The sequence below is a fragment of the Gobius niger genome (genome assembly GCF_951799975.1).
Source record: "Gobius niger genome assembly, chromosome: 17".
Classification (NCBI taxonomy): domain Eukaryota; kingdom Metazoa; phylum Chordata; class Actinopteri; order Gobiiformes; family Gobiidae; genus Gobius; species Gobius niger.
In genome coordinates, this window is record NC_136868.1 from 22,808,823 (window position 1) to 22,836,614 (window position 27,792).

The following is a 27,792-nucleotide window of genomic DNA, read 5'->3' on the forward strand; positions in this document are numbered from 1 at the left end:
TTAAGTATAAACATGAATACTGTATATACTAGTAATTGTATACATACACTATGATAATCAAGTCACAATATGAACATTTAGGTTTTTAATACTTTAACTGGTCTGAGAATGAGAAACGTCATCAGTATTAATTAAGTGGAAGTCCAAATAAACCTACCAGTTGTTCATGGTAGAGGATGAACAACTATCTCGACTGAACTTTACTCACAGATAGCCAGCGGGAGTGTACATAGACTGAAATGTGCACTCAAGCGCATGCATTGAACGACAGAGCACACAAAGCTACACACACCCCTCTCCTCACACATACACATACACACATACACAAACGCACATGCACGCGCACGCGCACACACACACACACACACACACACACACACCCCGCAGGCCTAAATAACCAAGCCCCATCAATCAGGACCAATTCTCACTAGCTGCCTGGGCAAGCACCATCACTATGGTAACTGGGCCTTAACTCTAAACCCTGTCTCGTTTTGTCTTGTCTGGAGGTTTTCACACGCAATCAGCGCCAATACCGACCAGAAGATGGTTGCAAAATTCCCCAAACAGTGGAAGAAAGAGGAAAAGAACTCAGCTGGGATACACAGCAGAGACATAAAACAAAGCTGGTCATTCTCTTTCGAGAAAAGTCGATGGGGGTTGGAGGTAGTTTTTGTTTAGGGTCAACTGTTTTATTCAGTGCCAGTGCGTTGTTGCATTGTGGGGGAAAAAAAGCACTGTCAGTTAAGATAAAATCCTAATCAGTGCAGCAGCTGCGGGTTTGGGTCAGAGCCCCAGTCTTATGTAAGCCTCACCTCGAGTGGGCAAGCTAAAGGGTTAATGGAACAGTTGCTTTTCCAATTAAAGTAAAAGGAAGAAAGGCTAATTGGGAATAGCTCGTGGGGCACTGGGGGCAGAAAGTACTTCTGGACATAATGATTTATCATGCTATTGTGAGAGTCGTTTTTTCTCCCTGTTTAGTTTTTGGTCAGGAGTGCTTCAGTCTTGCATGGCAGATAACAGTATTACCATGCAGTCTTACAAAGAAGACAATAATTCATCGGGTCAGGTTTCTTTATGTGTTTAAATAAGGATCACTGTTTGTCTCCAAGGATGTATAGACAATTATTTCCATTCCAGTCCATTCCAGGTGATCCTGATAATTGTGTTGATTAATGGAAAAGCATTCAGCAACACTTTATGATGTTCGTGCATTTCATTTCCACTGCATATTTCAAAAAGGAGTCGTGGGTTGCTGGAGTCTTGCCCGGCAAACTAGGCAGAGCGGTGCGCTAAACACTACCTATAGATCAGATTATACACAGTACATTCACAACGTTTCCAACCGCCCAAAAAAAACTTCCCGTGCCGCTTTGAAGCTTGCTTGCAAATGAGCATACTACTTTTAAAACATTTACAGCATTCTTTCATCATCCAGTCAGCCACTTCTGCATTCATAAGAAACTTTCCGAGCTCACACTTTGCAGAGCACAGGGGACGTGCGGCAGGATGTGGGAGCTCCCAATGAAGTGGGGTAAGTCCTCGAGTGCTCCTATCCTGAGGTGAGAAACTTTGTCCAACCACTTTGCCACCACAAAGAGGTACACACGGGTAATATGCACAAATTGGTCCCATTGAAACCACAATTGAAGGCGGAGGAGGGGGAGGAAATGTGAAAAAAGACGCATCATTCTTTAGCCCTTTGGAAATAAATAGACCCGATTCCTCAGAGACGGTAAGGAAATTAAGTTTTGGAGAGTGTGATTTAGCAAAAACATTCTAAAGAGCGATGGCAGGGGTGGGTAACAACATGCATGCAGGCAAATATTAATATGAAAAAGCAATGACACAAAACACACGGACGGCACAGTTGCGCATTCAAAAAATAAGAAGTGCTTGACTTGGCAGAAAATTTTAGGAATGCTTTTGCAGAAGGGGGCCTTAAATCAATCCCGCAGCCGTCTCCTGCGGTGCTGTGTTTAATTCCTTTCTAGTGGAAGGAAAATAATATAGTGGGATAGCACCTTTCAATCAATTGTATTGTTCTGTCAAATTGGGTTCATAGGACATCGCTCAAATCGCTGAGGCATGGCGCCAAGAGGAGACTGGGAGCGTGAGATGAGAGGGGGGCAAAAAAAAACACCCTTTGAAAATAGGTTGATCAATTGTGCTGGATGAAGAAAATTACTTTTCAGGTTAAAAAAGGTGTAGTTGGTTAGCATTGATAGCATTTGGCGGGCGTTTTGACTAGTGTGAAGAAATTGCAAGGTCTTCTGATGTAAAGATCACAAATTGTCTGTTATTGAGTGTTTTCCCATTATACGTATGAGTAAATAAAGAACATTTGCCTTTTGAGAGCGGGGTTTAGAGGTTTATGAATTTGGCAGGGCTTTAAAGGATACAGGACGGCTGAACTAAAAAAGCAACAGTTGGAAAAGTCCAAAGCAAAAAAAAAAACAAAAAAAAAGTTGGAGATGCAGAGAACACACAAACAAAGTAATGGCTCCTCTAAGGGGCTTCATATTTCTCCCAAATGGCATCTTCAAAGGAATATAAATAATTGAACACCCTTAGCCCATCACTGTGAGTATATGACCAATTACCGCTGTGAGGACTGCGCCGAGAATGTCGCTGTGTGTACTGCAAACGGCTGAATGGAAGAAAAATAAAACAAGGCACGGAAAAAGACTTTTTTCTATATGTGAAAGATAAATATATGGTCAGGTATAGGGAAGGGGGGAAAAAAAACACTTGAATTGCCTCTCACAAGTCACTCGAAACAGCGGTGTTAAGCGTTTTAAAATTAGCATTGTACTGTACTATTACGAGTACTTTCTCCTCCACTGAGTCATGATGCGAAGCTGTACGGGCCACCTGGACATGGCAGATTTTTTTTTAAGTGCCTCGAAAAAGTTCTATTCAATATCATCTCGCAACAGACACCGTTTCTTTAATTGTTTTTCATTTTTGTTCAAACGGCCCACGTGACAGCTTCCAAATCCAATATCCGACTGTAAAATCCTTTATTGTAGTGGCCCGCAGTGCACCATTTGCTCATTATTGGTCTATTGTCACACTGTGTTTGTCAGTCGGAGTATGAGGCAGCTTTGTTGGCTTGACTAAATATTAATTTCCATTTTTATCGCGTTTGTGTTGTCTCCGGCCGTACACAATGCATATTTACTCATTTTTTAAAATATATTCTTATTATGCACGCTATCATGCAAGATAAGCCCGTCGGCCAAAGGAGCTTCTAACAAACCATAACATTTGAATATCGCACATAAATACCATCATTATCTGTGTTTTGCTTGCAAAATAAACTTGTCTGTCATGTTTTACGGGTATGCAAGGACAAATAATGCAGATCCATAACCCAAAGCGTAGATTGCATGGGTCCTGCACAGCATCCATGTGTTAACCATTTGCACACTGAGATGAGATTCATGCCAACATACATATTCAAATGAGCAAAACAGGGAGCATGCGTTATTATGGTCAGGGCAGGCGCGATTTATTGAGCCATCTCTCTTTCTCTTTTGATTAAAACTGTCTCCTTCTGCCAGTGATTTATGAGCATGAATGGAGTATTGTGATGGAGAGGTAGAGAGAAAGGGGTGACATCATGCTAGAAGCTGCAAAAAGGCTGCTGGAACACGGGGAGGTGGGTGCGCATTGTGTTTTTTGAGGGAAGGGAAAAGGAAAAAAAAAAGTGTTTGCACAAGGTGGGGGTTGGTGGCAGCTTTTTTTTTTTTTTTTGCGCCGTCTCTCGGTCCAGCAGGTGGGAGGCGATATCATTGGGCGCTGGCACCACTGGGCTGTCTGCGTGTTTGGGTGTTGTTGGAGCTCGTGGGTGTGGAAGACAATAACAAAGGGAAAGAGTAAATGAAGTGCATAGATTTTGCAAAATAACAGGGGCCAAAGCTGCGTGGGATCCGAGCAAGCACGAGGCTATTTGAGGACGCAACAGATTCAAATTTAGTTCAGTGAATGGACAAGTTTTTGAATAAAATATACTTCTGTTTCATTTGGGTATATCATTTTGAACACAAACAGATTGATGTTTTAAATTGATATTTTAAAGCCACACTGAGGAATTTTCCATGATATATGCTGCTGTCACAAAATGCAGAAACGTGTATTGCATGTGGGGAGGTCAGAACACAGCATAAGACAGTCAAACAGAGTGAGAGATAATGCACAATCCCAAAGATCTTATGAACAGGAAGAGCATGCGTAGATGGGAGACAGATGGGGAGAGAGATCCCCGCTGTGGGAGAGAAGACAGAGGAGCTAATCTCCATCAAAAAATGAAGCTGACAATTAAGTCGGAATGTTATTTAAACCGGGGGAGCAAATGGCATTGTCACATGGTGGGGTGACTGAGCTCCAGCTGGGGAAATCAAGATTTTGTGCGGAGGATTCCATATCTTTGTGATGATTCCTAATCTACAATATATATACAAGTAAAAATAAACTATAATCCAAATACAGAACAGTATACAGTATACAGTTCCATTCTTTTTAGTAGCTAATACAGTTAGTCTCCCCACAAGGGCTGTGGCAAAGAGCAAAAGATCCATCAATGTAAATATTTCTTCTCCTTTCTCACTGTACAGGTTCAAGGGTTGCACATATGAATATGCTCAATACTAATTCTACCTTTATGCAAATCTCTAAACAGCTGCTGTATTCCCTGTATACGGTGCGGCTGAATATATGAATTCATTTCAAAATGACCGTCCCAAGTTCAAGGCAAGTACAGAGTTTATTCGGGGACTGGCACTTAACGCTGTCCCATTTCTCCTCCTACACTATTGCCATTTTAAGACTTACAAATGGCCACCACTTTACCTGTAATAAAGGTGCATTTAACTTTGCCTGTTTGATTTGTGCTCAAGGGCAAAGCAGTGAGGACGCAGAGGTATATTGTTGAAGTGACAGAAATATACCGCCAAAGTCACATTCCCCTCCTCTATGTAGATGTGTATATTAACTATAGAGGATTTGCATACAACACAACATCCGTGTGGCATATGTTGGGGAAATCATTAAAAACTACCACGCATCAAAAAGGGGCAAGTAGGCTGAGGATCTTTACATATATGCCAACGGCTCTCCGGGATTTACAAACAGCGGAACCCAAGGGGGAAGCCGCCCCACATCGCCATCATTCTTTCCCTATCTCTCCGCAGAGCCTTCCTCTTTGTTCCATCTCCCTAATGCTACTCTAAGCCCATCTTAACGGGGAAATGGTCCAGAACAAATCCTACGCAGGAGTTGACAGGGCGGGATAAGAGACTACCAGCGGCTCCCCGTGCTTCTATATCAATTCGGTAATAAAAGATGATGAATGGGGTCTGACTCCACACCGGTGAATATTTGGTTGTAAAATGAAAAAATCCATTTAAACTGATTGGTAAAGCTTATGGTGTTGTGCAATAGATAGCGTGGCCGGTTATGTTCCGAATTACATAAGTGGAAGCGCTTTAGCTGCGTTGATAATAGCGGAATACTGTCATAAATTCTACAACCACGAGTACTGTACAACGTTCACCCAGGCGTCTTGTCTTAATTCTGAAACGTTGTACCTTGAGAAACTATGTACCGTATTGTCTGGACTGTAAGTCGCTCCGGAGTATAAGTCGCACCAGCCAAAAAAATGCATAATGAAGAAGAAAAAAGCATATATAAGTCGCTCCGGAGTATAAGTCGCACCAGCCTTGGCAACTACCTGGGCACGGAGGAGTAACTGCACCGTTGACAAGCCTCTCCCGGCAGCACGTTATTCAAGCTCCCATTTGCTAACTTGATTCATTTTTTTTGTTTATTTCACTGCAGTAAGAGTATATAATTTGATATATAAGTCGCACCTCAGTATAACAGTATAAGTCGCACCCCCAGCCAAATTATGGAAAAAGTGTGACTCATGGTCCGGAAAATACGGTACATTCACTCAGTCTTCAGGTGGCTCAGCTAATCTTGTGTTATGAAAACAATACAACTGGACATGTTGGGTGTGTCTGTCTTCAAAAACTGCCATGGGGAAGTGAAACGTTGGTGTCTTTCTAAATAAAAGTCCGGTCATTTTCTTTTTTCGCAAAATTGAGTTATCAAAATGGAGAGAGTCTGTTTGTCTATGCTTGACTGTGCTTCTGATAGAGCCCAGAGAAAGAGACACTGATATCTAAAGCCTGTTGCTGGACACTTACATAAGGCCTGGGAGCTGGTGAGCAGCAGGGATAGCAGCAGAGTGATGACCGGCAGCAGGACTGGCAGGGAGAGGCGAGGGTCTCCGGTGTTAGCCATCCTGACTCCAGAGAGGGGAGGAGGGGGGGGGGGCAGGGAGAGAGGGCGGGGCGGGGCGGAGGATCAACCTGGCCCCGACCAAACAGGGAGGGCGGAGGCTTCACACAGGATGGCTCAGTACTCTGTGAAAAGAAACAAACGTACAATGTTTAGCCAATGGAATAAACAAGAACTTATGGCAGTAAGTTAGGTAATGAACAACAACAAAAGATCTTTAGAGTGTAGCATTTCATATTTCAGTCTCCCCACAAATGATAATGCTTCGGAACTTAAAATGGGTGCTATGAAGTGAATATGTTCTTAAAACGTTTCTGTTTTATTGTGCAGTGTTTGCTATGACATAGACTTGACTTGTCTAGATGCTAAATACTGATTGATTCACTCTTATAGTTTAACGGTACTGTATAACCTTAGATTTTTTCTTAATTTCATAAACTCGATAAAAACATTTAGTAGGGCAGGGTGATATGGCCTAAAATCTCTATCACGATGCAAAAAAGAAATATGGCTATAACGATATATTTGACGATTAAATTGAGAAAATACCTATTGAGAAGATTAATGCAAAGATATTTCATTCTTTTTTTTTATGCTGCTCTGATGGAACTGAGCGTAGCATAAATTATATCGTGTCCACAGTGATATAAAAATTACAATGATGTAAAAAATGATATTGCGATAACAATATGCGACACCCCTAACATTTAGTGAGGCTTTCAACCCCCCTCCTTACAAAGAAAGCTTATTATTTCTCAGAGATACAGTAAACTGTATCTCACAAAACTGAAAGTAAAAAAAAGTGGGTCTTGAATGCGCCGGTATTGACTATCGCTTGAACAATAGACACTTTGTTTTGTGGGTCACATACTGGAGGCGAGGTGTTGTCTGCAAAACTGCAAAAAGCCACATCACAAAAGGGTATAACGGGGCAAAGTAACATGATCGCGCCTGCTGGGTTCAACCTCTGTGTCGGCGAGCATCTGCCAAGCCTCCGTGTCCTTGAGCAAGACACTGAGCACGCTCCCTTTAGGGCTAAGCGGCGCCCATGAGAGGCACAAGGGTGAGCGTGTAGAAGTGAGATTAATTACCTGCACCCTGGGTGGTTAACAGGGTGCCGCAATACAAACTGAGCAGACAGGCAGCACTTTGTCATAAAGCAGACTCCTTTGTGAGGGGGGAACATGGAGGTTAAAGATAATATTGTGTCAACACCGGGTTTACAAATGGGATCTATAAAAAGGAGCACTTCTGAAATGTCCCTGAACATTTCATATTAAATCCTCACCTGCAAACTTAAAGAGAGCTGCTTTTCAACAGAGAAGCAGTAATACAAGCGGCTGACAGACGACTCCTGTCTCCATAACAGTTAATAGCAGGCATAAGACTCTGTCATGGGTTGACACTAGGACAAAGCATAACTTGCTTGATGCAAAAAGGAAAAAAAAAATGTGTAGTGTACATCCAAATGGATTCACTCATGTGTTTGGCTATGCTGTGATACCTGTGCCAGGTCTGTGTGTAGTGCTGTGACACTACCACAGAAAACCCTCCAGGCCAGAAAAACACACCTTAAAGGGATATTTCAGGTTTTTTACATAGGGCCTCTTTTCCTAGTTATCCAGAGTGTCCAGAGTCGAGTGGCGCTAGGCTAGTGCAAGGCTAGCGCATTTCTATGGTATCAGCTAGCCTGCATTAAAAACAGTCTGACCCGCTCCACAGAGCACCTGAGGCAAATCACTTATAACGCCAGACTAACCATATAAATGTCTGTGTCGATAGAATAATTTGAACCATTTTGCATTTAAAATAACTTATATTTGAACAGCATCAGCTTTGTGGTTGTATAAGCTACGCAGCGGCGGAGTGATCTGCTAGAAAATAGTCCCTCAAAATGCGATTCATGTGATGCAAGGTCAGGTATATTCCAAAAAAATATTCTATCGACACAGACATTTATATGGTTAGTGTGGCGTTATAAGTGATTTGCCTCAGGTGCACTGTGGAGCGGGTCAGACTGTTTTTAATGCAGGCTAGCTGATACCATAGAAATGCGCTAGCCTTGCACTAGCCTAGCGCCACGAAACTCTTCAAATATAAGAACTGCATGAATTTAAAAAAACAATTATCTCCAGAAATCAGCAACACTCTGGATAACTAGGAAATGAGGCCCTGTGTCAAAAATCCTGAAATATCCCTTTAATCTAAAAATGCAGATGAACCTAAGTACCAAAGTTTGAGAAACACTGCTCTGTTAACATCAACGATATAAATAGAGCAGGAAATAGCAAGGTCATATTTGCAAGTGCTCGACAATTTTGTTCATAATGGCCATGATACAGCTTCCCCGCATAACTGTGCCTGAATCATATCTTCAGTTTTTTGGGGGGGAAACAAACACTGGAATCCTCATCGAAATGACTTACGCAGAGGATATTATTCGGTTGCCGTCTGATTTCGCTGAGCACAGACCCACTGTGTTTTGGAGAGCAGAATAAAGCAAAAAATCTTGTTTGAAAAATGTCTTTAAAAAAAAAAAAAAAAAAAAGGAAAAGGCAGAAATTCTCATCCACGTGCCAGACACACTTTCCACCGGGATACAAAGAGGTTGATCAACAATAGATCTTTTGACTGATGCCGTACAAGAAAAGAGTGGGCGTCTTTCAAAAGCGCTGCTCATCTTTCAACACACAATGCGCAAAACACGACCAACATGTGCGCCCTTGACTCCCCATTTTCTATTTCTAAGCTTGAACCTGGGGGCTGGGTGATGTAATGCGCAGTATCAAATAATCTATGGGACTTGTGAATGATGCCCCCATTGTCTGCGAGTGTAAACATGGGTGTAGGTAGGGGTAATCTTTCCATGCCTGCGGGGAATAGCCACCGCCGCATGCCTAGGTTATGATTTATGGTCCGACGCCTCGGGCCAAGCATTTCTATCTCTACCTCTGGTTGCTATACAAACTTCACAACACAATTACAAGCGCTATTGTTGTTAAGACAGGCAGCTTCAGCACACATAACCAATGGCTACGTGTGGGCTACCGGTTAACTATTGATTCACCGTCCAACATGCCATGAAGACCGCATTCTTTAGAAATACCACCGCAAGCTTGAGCATAAGCACTGGGATGAAAGCCGATGTGCCATTTGTTTTTAACCTAAAGGTGAATATTGCATTACACACTGTAGTTAGCACCTTAATGAGGATCTGTCGAGCTAAAAGCATTGTTTTACTACAGAATAATAAAAAACAAAACCATGGAGAATTTGGCATTCTGCTGCTGCAAACTGAGAGGCCAATCGATTGATAATCCCTTATTACCCCTACAGCAAATGGGAACAACCGATGGTCAGTTTCCCCTGCTTTTAAGGCAATTTGATGACCACAATACCAGAATTATACAGATGGCCGGAACGGCGGGAAATCAGGAAAGCACATTCCCAAGCTTTGCTACACTACGTTCATGTTTATTTGGTCACGGTAAAATGTCATCTCACATGAAGATGGCACAAAACCGTTGCAGGATTCATTCCACATCCACGAATACTGTATGTCTAAAGGGTTAAAATTCCCATTTAAGCATACTGGATGAATTGGTCCATCAGCATACTTGGCAGCACAGAAGCATCCATTTTGCAATTTTCACACAGACATTCTACGCGTTTTTTTTAATTTGATTTTGATTACGGTGGCTGCGCGCGAACACGCACAACACTGTTTTATAATAACGGCTCCTACTGTTACTTGCATAGCACTTAGCCCTCGCACAAAGGTAATTTTTAAACATTTTAACACCTCCATTTGGCGTTTAAGAGTGTGATCATTTGGAGCCTATACTCATTTACTCATCCTGCCGTATAATTTATAGGTTCTGTATATGACGCTGGCGGTGCTAGCAGGGGTGTCTGCACGCAAGGCAGAGGGTATATACGATGAGACACGCCATGGCGGTAAAACTAGAATATAGCAACCATCTGTTGTCGAATCCCGAACTTTATTGATCCCATGTGTCATTGCAAAACCCTTTTTTTTTTTGCCGGTTTTCCCACACTTCTCAACTGACACTTTTTGTATTTATAGAATCAAGATTGTCAGCTCTAAGCAAATAACGATGAAAACATGTACATTTCTACTCCGCTCCTGATCAAAGCTCATCATTCAAATCCGCCATTACTGTTTCCTTCGCTCACATACGTTCTAACCTGTCTTTCATATCCTCTTCTCCTCCTCTTCCCTCCCTTCCCGCGTCAAACTCATGCATACTAAACTATGCTTGCATTGCAGATGTTTGGTGGGGAATCACATGAATTTGCATGGAACTGCAGGACTATTATGTAAATGGGCCCACCGTGTGTGTGTGTGTGTGTGTAGCTACCTCTTTTATTGCTCAATCCTCAGAGATCTGTGTCGGAGGAATGTGAAATTCAGTGTACCTGTCATTAGGCGCCACATGGGACAGCCCGGGCGGGAAAAAAGACGGCCCGCGTAAACAGAAACATATGTGTTTCAAAGATGCGGCTTAGAATAATGCCTCTCCGGCTCCGTTGTCTTAAGTGAAGGTTGTTTGCGTAGGCAGGCAGCAGGACTTGCACCGCTCTGACCTCATTAAGGGACCTGAGATTGCGCTGCCCTGGCAACCTCTCCTTGGAAGTCGCTTTCCCATGAGCCTTTGCCCTCCGCTGTTCCCAACCTTCCCCAACCCCAGAAATGGCGCGTGACACCTCAGAGCCACCTTGTGTCTGCCATCTGCTATCCCCACGAGAGCCACACAACCTTTAGCCAGGGTCTCCTGAACTAAAGGGAAAATCTAGTTAAAATGCTAAAAAAAAAAAGTAGTGTAAAGTTAACTACAAAGTCAAATGGAAATTGTTTGAAAGGTCACATATGTTTTGATGGTTTTATGCAGTAAAATCATACTCTAACAGGTCTTTATATAAGAAAAAGGACTATATATAAAACTAAGAGGGACTAATGCATTGTTGTAGCGGCGGTAGTTGTCGCGCCCCAACCCGGAAAGACCATGCAAAGTTTTTTTTCTCCTTTAATGCATCTAAAAAATCTGCACCAAAGTGGCTTTTAGCGCGGACTTCAATTTAGGAACACACAAAACTCCTCAACCACTTTTTTTCTCCCCAGCAAACAGCCGGCAGTTTGCAAAGCCCGTACTTTCCGTGCGCCGGGGTTGAGTGCACAGCAGCTGAGAGCACTGGGTCATGCAGAAGGGCTGAGCGGATTGGCAGCCGGGAGACAGGATCGCGGCGCTGCCCTCCTAAATGCTGGTTTTATTGCACGGCCATTTTGTTTACCACTGAGGAGTGACATAGCTGTCCACAATGACCCTCTCACAAACTTCGCAGACAAACCTTTTTCTTTTGGCTTCCCCCCACCGGTTCAGTCGCCCTCTGGCAAAAAATAAAGGGCAAGGGTGACCAAGTTAAAGATAACCACAGCTTAAAAGTGTAGTGAGGGTGCAGGATTCAGTATTACTTTGAGAAACTACTAAAGCCAAAGCCAGAATGAAATAAAAAACTGTATGCATATGAATTGTACCATTGGAAGCCAGGGAAGTGATTGCTGGTTGAGAAAGACCTTGACGATGAAAGGCAATTGATAGTGGAGATAATGGCTGGTGGCTTACAGCATGGAGAAAGGTAAAGGCGAGGGGGTGGCGGTGGATGACATCAGTTCTTGGACCCCCGCCAACTGAATCAGACAGGCTACACTACAGCGACCGGCCAGCGGCTCGAATGCCCTTTAAAAAGTGCCACATGAGGAGAGAGCGCGGTGTTTTTGAAGGACAGCTGTGACTCAGAAGGAGGAAAGAAAAAAAAAAAGAAAAAAAAAGTGAAATTCATTCTGGAAATGGGATGTGCATGGGAAGGGAATGAGATTATTCTAAGTGAGAGGAGAGGAGGCAGAGGAGGAGAGAGCTGGCAGTCCAGGGTGTTTAGAAAAATGTCTCCAAAACTCCTCGGTGTAATTGGCAGGAGTCAGCGTGTAACATTTGCTGTGTGGTTGCAGAACTTTTTTTCCGTTCCAAAATAACGGGATGCACACCACTCGGGAAAAACTGTGACACCTACACATGAAAATGGATGTTGACGACACTCATGACTAAAACGCAGTGAGCCTACCCACTGACCTTACCTCAAACTGCAAACGTGGAAAGCATACATTTGATATTTAACAAGAAAGGCATTACCATAGCGATATAAGTATAACCTACTTGTTAAAGCAGTACTAAGTAACTTGTTTACCTTAATAAATCATTTTCGTAGTCCCTCTGGGGTAATAATAATTTCTATCCCTTTCTGTGTGGAGTTTGCATGTTCTCCCTGTATCAGCGTAGGTTTCCTCCGGGTACTCCGGTTTCCCCTTCCACTAAAAACATGTACAATAGGTGAATCCTCCAGTCAGGTGTTTCTGACCATCAGCCTGGCTGCACATCATGGAGATGGGTCCCCACACGCCGGCCCATGCTGGCAGCTCACTGCTCCTACAGGTCGCCCCCAGCGGCATTTAGGATGGGTCAAATGCAGAGAATGAATTTCCCTGCCACCGGGTAGGGCCACCAATACACATTAATGGAACCACAAAGAAGAAGCTAACAGGCTAACTGGAAAAGTTAACTGCGAGCTAGCACCACTTAAACAGTATTTACAGCCATTTTTGAGTGAAAAAAATTGTCTCCATTGTGTAATTGGATGTACAATATTCCTCTCACCCTTTGTCTTTTCTGTCTGTGTAGTATTTACTCTCACGGACAATTAATTGCAAAAAAACTTAGTCCTGCTTTAAAATCTTAGCATTAAAATTAGTTTGACATTAGTTTGATATAATTAATTGTTTCTAAACTTTGTTTTCGGGAACTCTCAATGCTGCTGGGCAACCTCCCAGGAGCAGTGGGTGACAACAGTAACCGGAAAACATTATCTTGATCTAAAGTTAGGTTTGGTCACTGGTGGTTCAGATAAATTATAGTGCATGTTTTCAGGTTAAAGGGAAACCAAGAGCAAACCCACCATATATGAAGTTTAGTCACACATCTTGCATGATAGAATTTCCTTTGTATTAAGTTTACTTAACGTCCATCTGTATAATTAAGTTCTTGTATAAATAGCACATAAAGAGGTTAGTTTTCAGCCTTGGATTTCCATGCAAAACCTTTACCCCGTGACGAGGATGACTGAGGAGGATACCTGAATGGTTGCGAATTAAATATCATATTACCAAAAAAATGTAATTGAAAATGCATTATGATTAATTGTCTTAGAAAATAAATATGTTCAGCGTTGGTTATGGTAGTTTTCACCATCCCGAATTGTTAGAGAATAAAATTAAATGGCTATTTATCAAACTGGGTCATGCTGTACAGTCGTACTATCTTTGTCGTAGCCTTGACTATGGTGCTCAGGCGCCAACCCTCAGCCACTGAATGTTTGCTTGTGTATCAGTGGGACACGCGACAGAGGGTATTTATCCCTCTTCTGTGGAATCATAGACAGACTTAAATGCTAAGACTAGCGCAATGTCTCCAGTCCATGTCTCCGGGTCCCGCACTAATGGTAAATATACTAGACATCCAGACTCCTGCTTATTTTTCACCTATCCTCTCAGACACCATTGTTTACTCTCTAACACGAATAGGTGACAGTCTAGACCCGACCAAAGGGCCATAATTAACATTACTCCAGTCACTCACGACACACATCAAAAGTAAACTTTTGAAAGAAACATTTTAACTTGAGAAGTGTAGCACTGACTGAATGCAAAAACATGGTTCTGTTAAAGCAATTAGTTCTGTGCAAGTGCATGTGATGGTTTGTGGGCTGGAGGTTAGGGGAGTGCCTGTACCCTTGTCAATCACACTGCACGGCAAAGAGCTCAGACAGATGGCCAAGTGGAACTACACTCTGTCTTTCAGCCTGTCAGCCCAGCCATCGCCGTCCTCCAACCAGAAGCAGCACTTGTACTAAAAGCCTGGGAAAGACAACTGTTCTTTAGAGCCACAAAGAGCCTGGGGAACAGACAGGAGCAAATGGGACACTCTGGCCACCTCCGCCAACTAGAAACCAAAGAAATGCTCTCTAAAAGGGTGGTGGGAATAGAAAACCACCAAGTCGAACAAGCAAAAGATACATGTGAAAGACATTGGAACACAACAGAACTATATTGCTCCAAAAACCTGATGGTATCTCACACAAAATGGCATATACTGCTGGTAAATTGGTGATGAGATGAGATAAAAAGAAGGGGGATGACCAAGTTAAAGAGGCGAAAGAAAGAACTTTTACCATATTCTGTCTGTGTTTGTGATCATGTACTTAAACGAATACATCTCAATGAAAAACATAGTTCATTCTGTTCCTGGAAAAGGAGATTGGAAAAATCCAAAGTCCTCACTGATAAAGATCCAGAAAAGAAAGAAACAGCCCTCTGTTCCATTGGCTTCATGTGACCCGTGGAGTGCTTGGCCATTGGCGGGAGAGTTCTGGGTAAAACAGTGTATTCAGTAGGAGGTCATAAAATGTCTTTATCCATATTAACATATTCCACCAAAAAAACTATTGAGGCACAGAGCTGGTATTGTCAGCTGGCCTTACGTCCCGCCCGCTCACTGGTATAAAGCCTGTTTGTGTGGCAGACAGTCGGTGATTGTGGGCTAGGGCTATGCCATGAAGAACGAGGCAAGTTGAATCCCTCAAACACGAACACAAGCAGTAATTTTATGCATTTCAAACACACAGTCATAAATGAATGACCAAGAAGGTGATAACAAAAGTAGTTCAGTAACCAGTCAAAACGTGAGCACATACTAATCAAAAGTTTAATTTAATTTAGTGTGACGATGCAGCTCCTCCTGGAACCGACACCTTATCAGGATGGAGGGGTTTGAGCACCCGCTTTATCCTAGGGGGCTTTGTGCTCCTTAGGGTAGGGTCTCCCATGGTGAACAGGTCCTAGCTGGTGGTATCCAGGCAGCTTAGACTGCTGGCCCTGCTGCGACACGGCAATGGATAAGCAGAGGTAGATATATGGATGTTGATGACGCAGAATTCTGAGCACTGTGAAATGAGTCAAACTTCATTCGAATTGCAGTCTACACACTATGATTCATCTCAATTATCAACAATTTTTGGTCAAAAGGTCTACCAGCTAATCCTGTGGCAGCTTGTTTGGACTTTGGAACAATACAGTGGAACCTTTTTTTGCTTTTTTGTTCTTTTTTTCCCGCATAAGCTGAAGTTTACTCAAAATGTCCATCTTTTCTGTAATCATGAACCATATTACTATTGACTGCTTATTCAGGTTGCATTTTTTTCTTTCTTTCCTTCTTCTGTAACTTTGACACTGTTCTTGAGAGTGAATTTCACAGGGCGTGCATAGGCAGTGTAGATGGGGGTTTGAAGAGTGATGGAGCAGAGTTGTAAGGTCAAAGTTGAGAGGTCAGACAGCTGGGAAACCTCTTTAAATCTTCCTCTCCTTTTTGTACGCAGGCATTCTTCTCCCAGCGGGCAGTCGCTGGCCAGCTAACTTTGCCTAACTAGAGACATGTGTAAAGGCAGTTTTCACACTGTGAGTCATTCCATTGTATAAAAAAAAGTATTTTCAGGAAGCTAATTATACAAAACAACAACGGTCTGGCATGGATAGGATTTTGAGCGGGTTGCTGGGTTGTTTGTTTTTAGCATGCGGCATACCCACGCTGGTTTTAAGTGGCGCAAGTGGAGAGAGCTGTGGGTTTTCAAGTCTGTAACTAAAGTGCTTGAATAGATCGTCTGTCTCATTGTCATTCATTCCCCCTTATGTGTTTGTTATTCCTCTGTTTGCGACACCCATGCTGCGTATTGTCGTGCTTTGGAGCCATGAGCACCCAGGGTGAGGGAGACAGACAGAGTCCTCTCCTGCTGACAGTTAAAAGGAATGCGACATGCTTGCCCAGTCAGGGAGATCGCGGACACTAGATTTATGCACACCGAGCGAGTTGAACTGTAAATACGATTACAGCAGCAGCAAACAGCAAACTTGGTGTAACCGCGCCGAGACTTATCGATCCATGGTTGTCTGATGAGAAGTCTGTGGCTTTGGAAGAGTTATTACAGAGAAGCAAAAGGTCAGGTGAAAATAAAACAACGCACACACACACACAGCTCAAGAAATGTTTTTGATGTCTCTGCAAATTGTGAATAAAGTGGGTTTTGTATAAAGAAAGTGTATTCATTTGCTTCCGAGAGGCTGAGGCTGTGAATCTTGCTTGGACTTACTGTTCTGTGCAGTCTGTACTGTTTTCTGTAACAACAGCAGGCTGTGATTTTGCGTTGGTCTCCACCAGAGACAAAGGTTCACCCAAAAATGATTTGTCCACAATCACACATTGGTCTGGCTTATTCATCAAACTTCAAAACAAATATTCTGTTATGTGAATGTTAACTGCACTTTTTCTTAACATTTTCTTCTGTGTATTCTCAAATGTACTTGTACTTGTACTTATGCCAAGCACAAGGACAGTCACCTAAACTGCTCAACTGGTTTGCCACAGCCAAGAAATGAGTAAATGAGTAGCCCAAGAGCTCTTTGGCAGATATAGGGGATAGCATTTCTGCGGTCGCACAGAATCAGCAGTTCACAGCTTAGACTAAATCTTAAGCCGGGGATTAAACCAGCAAAACTTTCACTGATTTACACTACGCGGCCGCTGGGGGAGAGAATCCGGCACAGTCTTGGCGAAGGACTCCGCAACAAGCCCCTCCGCTTCAAGTGGTTTTCCTATTGTAATCTAATTACGCACGACAACGGTTTTGCATGGTAATCCAAGGCTGAAGTCAGGTCTCAAGACAGATTATCCATTGTTGTGGACATGTTTGATGAGGTTAGTCATGGCTTAGCCACATGTACTGCCTTTGTGTTCTTGGGTAATGGCCGAAATTCCCCTTGTTTGCCAGTTGTTCGTCTTGTGATTCCCCTTTGATGACAGGCCATGAGGTAAACAAAGAAGTGTTCCAAGAGCAAAGCAGTTCTCAAGAGAGATGTGCTATTGTTCTTTTGGAATAAGATATTTTTATTTCATTTTCTGGAATTGCTTGGCCAACATAACCAATCCAGACTGAATTTACTGGGACTGGGTGGTATTGCTTGTACCATTTTAAACAGTATTTCTAATAAGGGAAAAGGTGGCAAGAACATGCTACAGAGATTCATTACCCCAAAAATTAATTGTGAGAAAATAACTGCTATGGATAAACAAAGAAGAAGAGGCAGCCGGGGTAATTACATCCCAGTCAGACTACGCTACCAAACTGCTCATCTTCTTGGCATCATCTGCACTGGCGTCTATTCAAACAAGAAGACATTTTTCCAGTTAGATTATTTCCTTTTCTTCTCGCTGAACGATGACTCGCTTCACATTATTTGTATCTTTCGTTTTTCTTCATTGGATTGAAAAAAAAAAAAAAAAAAAAAACACTGCTATTTTTTTTTCTTTCTTCTGCTTCTTTTCAAAAGCCTCTGTGCCTTGAAACACATGCAGGCTGGAATCCAAAGCCCCTAGTCACAGAAAAGGGAAAAGGCCCGGTGGAGAGTCATGATTCGGTGGCAGAGGAAAGGAGGAAGGGGGGGACGGGGAGGATAAGGTAGAGGAGTCGAGGAAATGAGTGTCAGGAGGAAGATTTTTCAGACACTTGGCCAGACGCTGAATAAGCCAATAAGCTCAGAGTGGCAATAAGGCTGCTGATTGAAAGCCTTATTCAATTTAAAGTGTGAACAGTCAATAGAAAGGAAGTGTAAGGTTGGATGATGTTTCTGTGGCATATAGACATAAATTCAGACATAATAAATGTATATGAAGTAAGTAGACAGATAACACAAGTTGAACTGGAAAAAATGGTATGCATAGAATTAAACGTATGAAACGTTAAACAATTAACAACAAAAAACGCATAAGAACTATTGCATTGTCCATTACATTTCAGTAAATTGAACACCTAATTTAAGTGACAGTACTAACAAATCCCACACAACCAAGCGCACATAATACAGTTATGCCTTCTGTGCATATTTACATGTCACTAATGGTTTGTTTAAATCGTTCACACGCTTGATTTGCATCATGGGACATGTTTTTTTTTTTTAATGAATGCACGTGTATGTATGTGACAAACTGCCACGCGAATCCCTCCTCAGCCTCATGGACATGTGCGGCAGTGTCAGTGCGCCTGTATGCTCACTTTAGGCAAGTATGATATGCAACCTGCCACTCCGGTACACCTCAAGCTGTTCAGCTGTCGTCAGGCTCTCTCAGCGAGAAGCAGGCTGCTCCATCTGGTCAGCCTCCACCCCCTCCTCTCCGCCTCCCTCTTCCCCGTCTTCCCCCGAGACTCTGAGCGTATTTGTACAGTGCAGGATGTGTGTATGATGCCAATGCACACTACTAAAGTCCCAGGGTTATGCAATGTTAGTGAGTACTTAACACCTGGCCACTTATCCTACTGTGCACTCAAGTACAGTCATTCGCACGCTCGGGCGCAAAGTGCGCTGTAAAATTAATCAACATTCTATTACCGGTTCATCCCTCATTTCGGGCCGGTGTTTGCAGCTATCTGAGCAAGAAAGCCTCCGAGGCAAATTAGCTACAGTAAACAAATGAAAGCACACAGTCGACAAGAGCATTCCGCATAGACCACCTGCATATGAATGGTGTTCAGCCAAAAGGTTCGCTATGTTATGTCATGCACGGCCACACTGCTGTCAGTCCGAAAACTAGAGGCTTTAGGCAGTGTAATCTCAGGACAGTGGCCACTTAGTCAAACGGCAGGGCAGACGTAGGGACACACACCAACAGGCAATTATTCACTCATCAGTCTTCAACTTGTAACATTGAGGTCACTGGAGCCTGGAGCCAGATCTTTCATCTGAGCAATGAAGGGCCTTGAGCAGTCTAGTTCTAAGACACGTAACTATTAACTTTCACCGATGGAAATCTATACACGACTATTACTTTTATAGCAAACCGAGGGCATGCAGAATAACTGGGCTAACCACTCCACCAACACATACAGGAAATGACTCATAGAGAAGCTAAAGCTTTGACTGTCCAGTCGAAGATAAAGCTTCTCTACAAGGGATACTCCCTGGATGAATGAGAGCCTACACAAAGTAAATGACTCGTTCGTCACAGCTCTTGTAATACAGTCAAAACTTCATTTAATGGTCCTTTATTAAGGCTTTTAGTTTACACCTCTTAGCCTTGGAATTTTTGTGGTATAAAGTAAATATACGCATCAAGAAAATAGCCTATGATTTATGATATTTTAAAATGCCATCAAACTAAACACCAGTCGGAGGTGCACAATTGAAATTTACCCCCAAAATGATGTATCGACAAAAATGCAGCCCATGAAAGAGAGTTTGGCCACGGAAAGGAGTAAAAAAAAGTGTGATAACAGTGTGGATGGAAATCTTCATGTGACTTTTACCGGAGTGTGGGCTAGCTAGAAACAAAACACCACTAACCCGGATATGAGGACATAACATGATAAACGACAAAAAAGTCGAGTTTTGTGTGATAGTCCTCACCCTGGATACGGACTGTTCACCCCTCTCCCGTCAGGCAGGAGACTACGGTCTATCCAGACCCATAAATCCCGCCACTTGAACAGTTTTTTCCCCTCCACCATCAGACTCATGAACAAAAACAAGACCCAATAACTTAGTTACAGACTCATGCATGTAATCTGTTCTATTGCACTATGTGGTATGTCCACACTTAGATCTTCTGCTATCAATCTATGCACCTGCACATCTGTAACTATAATAATTGTTGTCGTCTTATCATATTATATTTTTTATAATTTATTTTAATATTCTTTATGCATGCCCTTATAGCCTTATAGTTTTATATTTGTATCTAAATTCTGTGTTATATGTTCTATGTTGCGCGATTGCACCGAGAAACATTCCTAGTTTGTGAACATCAAACAAAAATGACTCTGATTCTGATATTGGCTAAGCACAAGACAAGATTATCAAGTGTCAAAATCTGTGAACAAATGGACATTTAGATGAAAGGAACAATCTTAATGTGATAATCACTCCATGCTCCCCATGTTAAACTCGGCCATCGTTTAAAAGCATGCGGTGTTTGTCACTAACAAGGTCTCCCGGGGCCGCAGCAGCGGTCTTTTGGGATTCCAGTGGAGCGTGTATCCAGGTCGACTCATGAATGAACCAAAAGCAACAACAACAGCAGCGGCGGCGGCGGCAGTGGCAGCAGCTATATGTGGCATTTTCCAGAGCGGTGTGGGCGGGTGTGTGGGTGAGAGTGCACGAGTGAAAAAGTGCGCCCGTGCTTGTGCGGGGGTCAGACGACTTCAGAGCACCTGGCTGCCATCGCCCTGCACCGTGGAAATGTGAACCAGCTGCCCACTCGCGACTCGTCATCCCACAACAGCGGGCTCATTGTCCTTCTGTCCCACACATGCTTTTCAAATTCGGTGCAACTTTTAAGTTTTAGAAAACTTCTGTGAGTACTTTTGCAAGGACTAAGATTTGTTTTGTTGTTTTTTTTTTTTGTACTGTGGGCAGGGACAGTGTGACAATAGAAAGTAGTCGGACTGTTCGGGGGAGGTAGCGCCTTTAGGTAGTTAACACTCATTCGGAAGCTCGCAAAAGCAGAACATTGTTTTGATTACGCAATGAATCAGTCACATTGTAAATATGCGTGTACTTCTGCCAGAGATGGTCAAATTAAGAGGAAAATCGATAAAGGGACGAGAGAAATATTTTTGTGTATTATTGCGTTTAGTGTCTGGGAGTCTAGCCCCGATATTCTCCTGTACATTACAACAACAATATGTCTTCATTGTTTGGAGACTTGCTTTGTTTAAGATGTTTCGCGTTGTTTTGAGGCGTTTTGCAAAGTGCCAGGACGGACCGGGTGAAACAACAAAGTGACTTGTCTCGCAACGCGCCGGTGTCAACAGACATCACGCTAATTTCAAACGGCTAAATTCAGCTGGGCGGAGCGTCGCGCTAAAACAGGCAAACAAAGGTCCACCGGCAGCGGGCGAATGGGCGCTAAAAGCAAACACCGAGGGGGATCCGCGCATCGCTGCTATTTGCTATCATCATTAACAACCGCAGACCCCCGGTCTGCGACGAGGATGGAGGGAGTAAAAGGGTGAGAGGGTAGGGGCAGCGGTGGGCTACGATCAAATGACACCCTGACATTTGAGGCCGAAACAAACCAATCGATGGTGATTAAATTATTCATCTGTCTGTTTACTGTGGAAATGGAGGGTTTGGAGGATACGGCCAGAGGGAGGGGAGCGAGGGGAGGGGCAGAAGTGGATTGGTTACAGAGAACCACTAAAAACAGCATGAAATTCTTAATTTTGTTTGACCAAGTACATCATCTTTATATGGATGTTACAACATACTGCAAAAGTCGTGATTTTAGAGGAAAAATGAAAAACCAAATCAATCTTTTGAGCTTAAAAACAAGTCCCTTCATCAAAAACTGGAGTAGTATTTCACATCGATCACGTAGTTTTGAGTAATCCTGTTTAAAGCAGCACTAGGTAACTTATGCCTCTAGAGGCCATAAGTGCCACTGCAGGTGTCGTAGGATCTTTTTTTTTTCACTAAAACTAGGCTGTAAATACTGTTTAAGTGTTCATCACAATGCCCTGGAGTTGCTCACATGCAGTTTGCAGAAACTGGAAGCTTGTTTTTGTGTGACATTCCTGCTGCTGCCTGAAGAGGGAGCCCTGATTCATATGTCTCAGTCATTCATATCCTTACCTAGACATTATTTTAATTTATATAACACATAATACCAATGCTGAGAGACCCAAAAAACATATTGTAAAGCCTCATTATACATGTGCTCACTGTGCTCTTTATGCATTTCACATGTGAACAATTGGTCAAAAACATCTGCATCTTCGCCGTTACAAGGAAGGCAACAATTACACTAGTAGTAGGCCTAAAAGTGGCAGTGACTAGTAAACAGTGTTAGAAATAGAGGTAGTGAAGAATCCAGTTATTTCCATAAAAGCCCAATATGGCCGCCACTTTCTCCTCCTTGTGCCGGCTGCATTCCACAGGAGGGAATGGACGGTCCAGCTTTGTGTGACATTTTAATGAGCGTGCGCGGGACACGGCCTCTTAAAAGGGTGATGTTGGGCACACACGCATGCGCCGTGACACAAACACACATACATACTAATGCAGATGGCCACAAAGAGCCACTGTGTCACTGCATGCACACAACACTACACACGCCACGCAGGAATACAAAGTGCCTCACATGCTGGATCGCGTCACATGGGACCAATCCTACAGCGCAAAGCGAGAATATAACACGCGATTGTTCAAATGAGCCGCAGTCCTGGACATTCATAGTCATTTGAATCCTAAGTAGATGAAAAATCCGTCATTATGGGCGGATCAATATTGAAGGGACTATACAGAGTTTAAAAATGTTAAAACTAAGTATCTTCCTCCCCCTACATGTTCCAGCCATGTCCTAAGGTGTAGAATGAGCTCAGACCTGTTCTGCCTCTAAAATCCTGCACTGTCACTCAAAAAGGTGTTAATTCGGGAACGAAGTGCCGTCATGCACGAGTTTAATATAGAAGCTGCAGCTACACGTATGACCTGAGGTGGCAGTAGTGGGTATACAATGGCTTACTTGCATCTAGCCCCTTTAATAAAAAATAAAAAACATGAATTGCTAGATTGTAAAGAAGAGAATAGACTCATATATTATTTACTTATATATGCAAATGCTAAACATTATCTTGGCTCTTTTGAGAAAACATGAGTCCTATTAAATGTTTCACAAGCCCTATGGGAAAGGAATTGAACGATGCTATTTGCAAAGTGAAAAGAAGAACAACAGAATTCTCATTCAAAGCTTCGAATCATGCCTTATGTTGCGTCTAAATCATCGGCACCTTACGTCCCGGTGTGTGTGCGCAGTTACCCTCAGCCGCGGCCGATTATATTAACCTTTTAGTGGAGCCATATGCATATAGTGTGTGTGAGGGGAAGACGGGGGTAGACGGAGAAAGAGCTAGCGCTGCAGTGTGTCGCCCATGGGTTGAATTAATGAAATTGTAGGCATCTGCATGGCTGCACATTTTGACTGGGGCCTGGGAAAGAGAACAGAGGAGAGAGAGAATAGAAGTGAGGGAGCAACGATTGAGGAGGTTGAGCAGGCGCAGCCACACGCGTTAGCGCTGAGAGCCTCACGTCTTCAGCTCCCCAGTCCTAACCTTCAATTAACCTTCTTTGTGAATAGAGGCGCAGTGTGTGAGCGGAGTGTGTGATTGCGCATACGTGCCGCCACATTCCCCCCGATGGCCCTCCAATATGTGTGTGTTCGGAGGCATCTGCTTTCATTCAGCCTAAAATCAATTTTTTACCTTAACCCAAGTCCGCCCTCTCCCTCTCCACCCCACCCCACCCCACCCTCCTCCGTTTGCTCCTCAAGCTTCATTGAAATTCACAACACCGAAAACACACAGTTCTTTATTAGTTTAGACCTGCTAACTCTCCACTTCCAGCGTGAAAGCACACACAGCTGGCACACTCATTGAATATATGAAGCGAAAACTGCTCTTGATGTTTTAACACATATTTGGACGCCGTAATGAAACTGGATTGTGTGGTAAAGAATAAAACACTTGAAATGTAAAATGCAAATTCCTTCCAAAGTATCTTGTAAATGTGGACGTCGGCGAAAGCGCAAAAACGAGCTTTCTTTAGTTGGCAAGCTCTTGAATCTCAACAATCATCTTAAAAAAAGAATAAAAATCAATGTTCCTATTGAAGTAAGAATTGCTGTTTCAAAATGGCGGAGATTATGATCGATCTAACACAGTTGTCTCGATCCATACCGAAAAAAATAAAAAATCTTTTATATTATAAAGGACTCTTTGTTAACGTCATTTTTGTGCTCCTTTGATTCAGCTTTTGCCCAGTATGGCATGTTCTACTCTTTCCCCGGCTTAAACTAATGTTAAACCTGATCCTGCTGTCTCTGAATGCGCTGCCAGACATTGCGGTTTTGAAAGAATGCTGAATTTGAACTTTCCGAGCGTGTGCAATCCGGAGCAGGTGAAAAGTCGAACTCCCAAAACTCCCGGCTTCTCCAAATCAAACACTTTTGCTTTGGGTTGTTGGTGCTTCTCCCCACAATAATATATATACAACAGTACTCTGCCCTGTTGCTGCGCTCTTTGCTACCTCATGATTCAAGGCCAAGGACTAAAAATAGCTCCAAGTTGTAGCCTGCTGGAATAAAGTCTGCGTGTGTGTTGCGTTGGGGGCCAGCTGCTCAAAGGGGGAGTTGAATAGGAGCTGATGAGGGTCATGTAAACAGTGAACATCTGTGAAAGCCTATTCATACTGTATAAAAAAATAAATAAAAAAAAGTATAGTAGGCTTTAGTTTGTGTCACTAAGCCGACCACGCCCCAGGTTTTTTTTTCTTTTTTTTTTTTCCGACACGCTCTCTCTTACCCTCTTCTCGCTTCTATGTTAAGACCAGACCTGGCTCGCCCACCCCCTGCCTCCCACCCCCCCCACTCAACATTCCTCTCAGACTGGAGTAGAGCAGGGCCCCCTCAATGACTTCCTGACCGCCCCCTACACTATACACTATACACTATACACGTACGTCATAGTAATGCGTCCAAATGAGCGGGGTATTTATAGAACGGTGAGTAAAGCGTGTGTGTGGGTACATAGTCATTACAGCATTTAAAGCAGTGCCTTTTCATGCATGGCCGAGTCCACTCACAGACATCACAGTACAAGTGAACACGGAGGCGCAGACCGGTGTTCAAAGGGTATAACAGAGTGTGTGCATGTAGCGACAAGTGGAAGAATGGCTTTAGGTCAACAAGCCGATAGTGGGTTGTGTCTTGGGAACTGTACGCCGGAAGGTGGGCAACAAGTGTGTGTGTGGAGGGGGTGGGGGTGAATGCCAAACAGAGCATGGCACAGTCATTCAGCTTTTGTTTTAAAATGTATAGAAAGAATTTGGTCAAATATAGTGTAAAAGTATGTGTCTTGCTTAGAGTTTTTGCTCTGGTATAAAATGTGTAACAACTACAACACCAGTTTACTACATGAAATGTTTGTGTAAAGCTACTGTTGAAAAGTGATATCAAAAATTTAATCACTTCAGTGAATATTTTATATCTAAACACTAACCCAATACTTCTTTTAGTAGATGTTGAAAATACAACCACTGTTCATACAGATAGAATGTCCACACTGCACATTTTATAAACCTTCGGGAGTGTTTGTCCAGGTGGCCAGATTGAGTCCGCATACAAAAAAACACACACAGTGGGATTGAGACGGAAAATGAAAATTGACAAGAGAGACACTGTGAAATCTCAACACAAGCGCACAAAGTGTACACTGTCATTTCAGATCGGCCATGCCTCATACTCTTCCACTGCTGCTGCTGCTGCCACGGCTGCGAATCAAAGATTCATGAAGAGCTAACAATTTAGACTACACAGCCAATGTCCGACCTCCTCTGCCACCACTCGTCCACTGCTTTATATCCAAGAAGCGATGGAAGAATGGCAGCAGCACATCTAAAAGAGACTTGGAATAACAATGTGCCGCAGGTCGCATGTACAAAGCCGCTTTTTACATCAATAACATGGGGCTGTGATTTCACATCCACTTTTGGCAGGTCTAAGATTTTGTTTGCTTTAAAGTGATAGTCTGTAAGATTAGTTAGTGAGGAGAGAGTGAGGGGGAAATTTGAAAGTAAACAATGAAGTTCCTCCCCTCTTGGTTGGACCAGAAAGCCACTGATAGTTCGCAAAAGGAGAAGAGCGAGAACAAACTTCCAAAAGTAAACGATCAAGCTCCTCCCCCTTCCCGCCCGATTGGACCTGACAGGCCGGTTCACAGGAACGCTTGTCTCATTGGTCAAAATGATAGCCCAGGGATTCGGATTAGTTGATATTACTAATATTACTTATGTTACCTCAAATTTCAGATCCAGACGCTCTATTATATGTATCTATTAAATTTGTAAAACATTTAAACTTACAAACTATCACTTTACGGCACTGGGTAAGAATTCTGATTCACCTAAGTGCCCCAGAACACAATCGGGTCCATGAAAGGATTTTTACTAGAGATGCACCGATCCAGCTTTTTTGCAACAGATACTGTTACCAATACTGGGTTTTGAGTATCTGCCAATATCCGATATGATACCGAGAGATTTTCTTAAAAGTGGCTTTTTCTGAGTGAATTTTTTTTTATTGACTCTTTTCTCCATTTTAAGATCAATAACGTCATATCTTATTGTCATGATGCTACAGATCAATTATATTTATTGATAAACTAGTGGATAAACAAGGATCACTGCATATTTCTACCCTTGGGTATATGACAGGCTATAGGTTACTGTACATTAATATAAACAACTCACATGAAGTGATCTGATCACTACAAAGTTTAGGTATTTCTATCATAGTTTCTGACCCAGCCTTGATTAGTTTCCATTAGCATTAGCATGCTCCCACTAGCTTTAGCATGCTATTGCTGGCGCGGCATTTTGCGCGCAGATCAAAAATACATTTGTTGGTATCGGTTCAGTATCGGATATTTGTAGCCGAAGTATCGTCTCCGATATCTGAAACCAGTATCGGATAGGTGCAGCCCTAATTTTTACTTTACTTAGATCAAATGAATAATAGGTTACTGGTCAGTAGGGCCACACAATATGAGAAATCAAGACCAAAACAAGCCTGAAACGTAGCTCAATAAATGTCTTCCCTTTTCCTATGTTAGTGAAAAATAACCTCAGTGGTTTTGCATTATATTGAAACTTCTTGCAATAGTTTTGTCACCTAAGTTGTACCACAGAACAAAACCTGATTTGGCTCAATATTAGTATGAATCAACTGCCTGCAATCAACCATAACCACGTTTGAAGAATCCCGGATCTAAATTGCTGCGAACTGGCACAAGAAAAGAACCATAGTGAGAAGCGATGGACTTTACATAACTTCCAAAACCCTTAAAAAGATGCAGTACATTCTCATTTGCAAGACCGAGAGGAAGCCATCTGCAGGATTCCTCCCACACACGGCTGCCGTTGGTCCAAATCAACACTGAAAATCACTTGCACAGCCGATCCCTCACTATAATGAAGCTGCAACATGAGCCGAGAGATGCGCGGCACAGTAGTATCCAGCATTTGGTGTCATTTAGGTGAACATTCCTTTGGCTGGTGTCATCAAACTGCATTCTCCGTACTATATTTTCCACAAGAGCGCAATCCATGTAAGAAGAAGAAGGAAAAAAAAAAAAGGTATGCTAGTGATCGCAGAGGCCAAAGGGAGGAGAGAGAGCTGTCTGTGTGGAATGCAAAAAGAAAAAGGAAAAACACAGCTTGAGGAGAACAAAAACATGAAGCAGAAGTGGAGAAAGAAAATCAAT

At 42.8% G+C, this 27,792-nt stretch overlaps 1 protein-coding gene across 5 annotated transcripts in view; it reads right to left on the bottom strand.

Annotated features, from left to right (window-relative positions):
- ptprsa (protein tyrosine phosphatase receptor type Sa) overlaps positions 1–27,792 on the bottom strand; it is a 207,812-nt gene that overhangs the window by 107,112 nt on the left and 72,908 nt on the right. For all 5 annotated transcript variants that reach the window (XM_079575488.1, XM_079575485.1, XM_079575486.1 and 2 more), the window contains one exon: positions 6,210–6,428. In XM_079575488.1, the coding sequence (XP_079431614.1) occupies positions 6,210–6,306 (97 nt within the window). In that variant the 5' untranslated portion in view covers positions 6,307–6,428. The remainder of the gene's footprint in view (positions 1–6,209; positions 6,429–27,792) is intronic.